The sequence below is a fragment of the Sphaeroforma arctica genome (genome assembly GCF_001186125.1).
Source record: "Sphaeroforma arctica JP610 unplaced genomic scaffold supercont1.1865, whole genome shotgun sequence".
NCBI classification, from domain to species: Eukaryota; class Ichthyosporea; order Ichthyophonida; genus Sphaeroforma; species Sphaeroforma arctica.
In genome coordinates, this window is record NW_014038693.1 from 4086 (window position 1) to 8500 (window position 4415).

General features: G+C 37.8%; 1 protein-coding gene across 1 annotated transcript; it reads left to right on the forward strand.

Moving 5' to 3' along the window:
- Window positions 1–460: 460 nt before the first annotated feature.
- On the forward strand, window positions 461–2231 carry SARC_11772 (hypothetical protein). Its single transcript, XM_014294136.1, has one exon. The coding sequence runs from the start codon at window positions 751–753 to the stop codon at window positions 2092–2094; it is 1344 nt and encodes a 447-aa protein (XP_014149611.1). The 5' UTR covers window positions 461–750; the 3' UTR covers window positions 2095–2231.
- Window positions 2232–4415: the final 2184 nt, after the last annotated feature.

Below are 4415 nucleotides of genomic sequence, written 5' to 3' on the forward strand. Positions count from 1 at the left end.
TAATGGCCGACTGGTGTCAAGCAGAGCTACCATGTCATTATTAACAAAAAGAATTAAGAGAAAAATTGCCGTAATTTTCGTAAGAAATACGTATTAAGGTCCATTCCTGATTTTTAAAATTAAGATTTACGTAAGGAAATCAAACTTCGGAATTAGGAATTTAAGAAGTATATAGCACTTAGTCGGACTTTAAGAAATATTTTATTTCTTAATTAAGAAAACAGGAATATGTCCGATTATGTTCTTATTAAGAAATAAGCAGATCCGATATAATATATTTTTTAAGAAACGGGATATATTCTTATTTTATCTTATTTTCGCTCACATGGTGACATCTAAAATCATAAATTTAGTATGTATCAATTAGTACAGTAATCAGAGTGTAAATATATTTCGTTTCTATAGTTAGATATATTGGACGTCGGATTGTAGATTAGTATGGCGGCAACTAGTGAGGATCCTGAGGGAAGGGCAGCTACAGAGACAGTCAGCAGCACACCGACTGGAAAGGACACGGCGAGCTCTGATAATGTGCAGTCAAGCACAAAGAAAGTGCAATCAACATCCAAAGTGTACAAGGAACTCATCAATGTTGACGCTGTAAGCGGGTCACAGTATAGTTGTTTGAAGTTGTACCGAGGGTTGACTAAGATATAAAAACTCGATTTCGCGGCTACAAAGTTTAAAGTAGACGATAATGACTGCAATAAGGCCACCTGTAGATATTGTGATGTGATAGCTATAAGAAGTATGTTTGGAGCCGTAAGAACGCTAATAACGCCATCATTCATTACGAAAAAGCACGCTAAAGAGTGGTATGATGATATTAGCAAGTTAGTCACTAGACAACTGGAGAAGCAAGTGAACAAGAATGGGCGGCAGCAGAGTATTATGGGTTTTGGTTCTTCCAGCAACCGACCACTTATGAAATATAATTCTGCTAAGAGATCAGCAGACTTATTTTGGGTGCGATGTATTGCAAAAAAAATGATCTTCCTTTTAAACTTGGAAAGAAACCCAAGCTTAGGGAATGGATCAACACTGGCGGTGCCTACGAATGTTCACTCTCAAAACACACCTACGACACCTGATACTATACGGAAGTATTTACCGATATTAGAAAATGCTATCAAAAAGAATGCTCTCACCCAATGGAAAGAAGCGCTGCAACTTTATGCAGTACCATTCGCTGCACTCGAGAATGACGTTTGGAAAGATGCCACGGGCGTCAACTACTTGGGATCTATTCTACATTGGACTGTACCTAACAAAACCAATAAGTCGGATCCAGACCGAATATATGTATTCATAGAACTAAAGAAGATAATTGGGTCACACACTGGGGAAAACTTGGCTGTATGGCAGCGGGAAGTGCTAGAAGGCTGGCGGTTTCTAGATCCACTCGAAAATACAGCATTTCGAGCTGGAAAGAAAGATAGTGTTAATGGTAAACTAGACATGCGACAGATAATACATAGTGCGACACCTGATATTGCATCCAATGTGCAGAAGGCCCTGAGGCTATGTACAAATGTTGTGTTAGGCTGCAGTACACATCGTGTAGCATTAGTATTGAAAATTGCTATTGGAGGTTTGTTAGTGACAGCAACCAACAAAATGCGAGAGTTATTCGAGTCCAACAAAAAGAGACTGCACAAAGAAAGTGTAAAAAATCAACTTGATATCTTTGAGACTCTTCTAGACGCAAACAACCAGGAAGCCATGAACGATGTGAATACACCAGCTTTCGATAGTAAACCCGTATCCGACATGTTGTTGTACTTTTGTGCAACCAGATCAGCGTTCACGACCAAGAGCGCCAAAGGTGTGGACAAATTAGTAGGTGCACAAGAAGTCTTAAACTATGAAAAGTTCACCAGGGCTATTTCAAATGGTGGGGTACGCTGGATTAGCGTGTATTTAATGGTCAAGAGAGACGATCTAAATTGTCCTGCAATCCAGGCCTTAATAGATGATCTTAAAGAGAGTTTGCCAGGGACTGATAGTCTGTGGGGCACCGCAAGAAGAAAGATTCAAAGAGATAAACTAAAAAGCACAAAATATATACGCACGAAGTACGGCGAGAATTCTTAGCAAGTACTCGCCCATTGATGCAGTGCCAGATGAATGTACAATCCGCGAACGGCAGCTTGGCGGATTCCATGAAACATGTACTCGATTGTAAACTCCTTTTGGGGGATGATATTAGTATCGAAGTGGCTAAATCATCGGGGCCAAAATCAGAATACGAAGTTTCAAGCGAAGAAAAACTAAATGAGGCAATACAGCCTTATTGCGTTAGACTTGGAAAGAACATCTCGCATTACTTTCCACAGAAGCCGAATATTGAGACACTGGTTAACTATTATCTCCACCCACTCCACAAGAATCTAATGTCACTGAACTTCACATCAGAAACATGAACTACAACACTGGCCGAAATCAAAAGGGAAATACCAAATAGATCTGTTGCTATATTTTAGGCAAGGTCTAGTCTGGAGAAACACTTGACAGACAAGGCGACAGCTGCGACGGAACAATCAACATAATCTGGTGAGTCTACGGAATCATGTACGCCTAATAAGCCTACAGGTGAAGGAAACAAACAAAAAGCCGATCAAATCCAAAGCAGTGTATTGTAATCAGGTGAATTGCTGGATACTGTTGATCTTTTAACACTATCCCCGGTCAGTAAACGACGTCGAAAACTAGCGCAATTGAGACAGGCAGTAATGGGCGAAAAGGAGGGGACACCACTTCATGAGTCGAGTACTGGAGCATTTAGGGTTAAAATACGAAGAGAAATTAATGCAAGGGATTATCTGCCTTGTGTTGCACTCAAAGAAACATTTGTTCAGATAGAGACAATATTATTTATTTCAAAGGAGTTAAGGGAGAGAATTAGGAACCAAGACTGTTAAAAAGCGGATGCACCCAAGCAAACAAGCATTGAGTGCTGGCATAGTTTGAGATACCAGTTCCCTATCCCGTACATGGTTACTTTAATATCGTTCAATGTATTACCAACTTCGTGTCGGTCGAAAAGTATCTTCTCATTGAGCGGAAACGTAAAAGATAAAAAGCGAAAGGCTTCATTCAAAGGTAAGTATACTCTGTTGTATTAAGTGATACTTTATTTAAAATAGTGTATAAGTGATCAATTACTCTGTTGTATTTAAAGTAACTAATTTTGAACTTCGAACAGGTTCCACTTTCACCGCAATAAGTTTTGTGAAAGGAAACTCAAGTCTGTTGCCGCCATTGACCGAGATACTGGAAGATTACGAAGATGAAGCATATGATATTTGAGTTAACTATTTAATTTCTGACAGCACACAAGCCTGATGGAGATTAGGGGTGAAATTCGTCGATCTCATTAAGCTTGTGCGACTGCCAATACTTGATAAAGTATCTATAAAAATAAGAATAAATATTCAACCATGTGTTTATATTCCATAGTGGAGACAGTCTTCATCTGCAATAGTATAACAATAAGTATATAATATAACAATAAGTATATAATATAAATAATAATAGGTTTACATTTGCGTATAGACATGTGTACATGTCTAATTGCAGGTACACATACCTATATGTTTGCGTATAGACAAAATAAAAGCAATCGACATTAGAACACATACCATGATTATTATCTTTCCTCATAAAATGAGCGCGAAAGCAAATTGTTAGTGACTATATGCGTAAATACATACAGTAAACACATGCGCATACATATACATGTGCATAAATACGTGTACACACATGCGTAAACACATCCACTTAAACACATACACAAACACATTAAAAACATATACACCTGTACATACATAGTTACATACGTGTACACAACTACACACATACAAAACCCTAAACCCTAAAACCCGAAACACAAAGGCCATGGAAGATAATAACTAATATTGTTGAATAAATTGATACAAGGCAATATATGTTTGAATGATGTCGTATTGTTAGTGAACACATGCGTAAACACATACAGTAAACACATACACATACATATACATGTGCATACATACGTGTACACACACGCGTAAACACATACACATGTACACTTGTGCATACATACGTGTACACACATCCAAAAATACACATACTAATTATCCGAATTTTTGACCACCAATTTCATAGTAAAATTACTCATAAAAATTGGATTGTTACCATTATGCCTACTATCAATTAAATTGTTGGTCAACGAAAACCCACACATATAGTGATCAATTTGCCGTTATACTCATAATACTGATCCCAGAGTGCTGTAATCAACCAAAACTAATGAAAGTATGTGGATGGTCACATACCTTGTATTATGAGCGATTACGATGAATATTTAGTTGTGTCAGTCGGATTCAACGGTATTGTGAAACAAATTCAAGCTAAATGGTTTGGTCGACTTATGG

What these genes read in the sequence shown, in the direction of transcription:
- SARC_11772 (XM_014294136.1), top strand. Translation starts at nt 751, where the DNA reads ATGTTTGGAGCCGTAAGAACGCTAATAACGCCATCATTCATTACGAAA.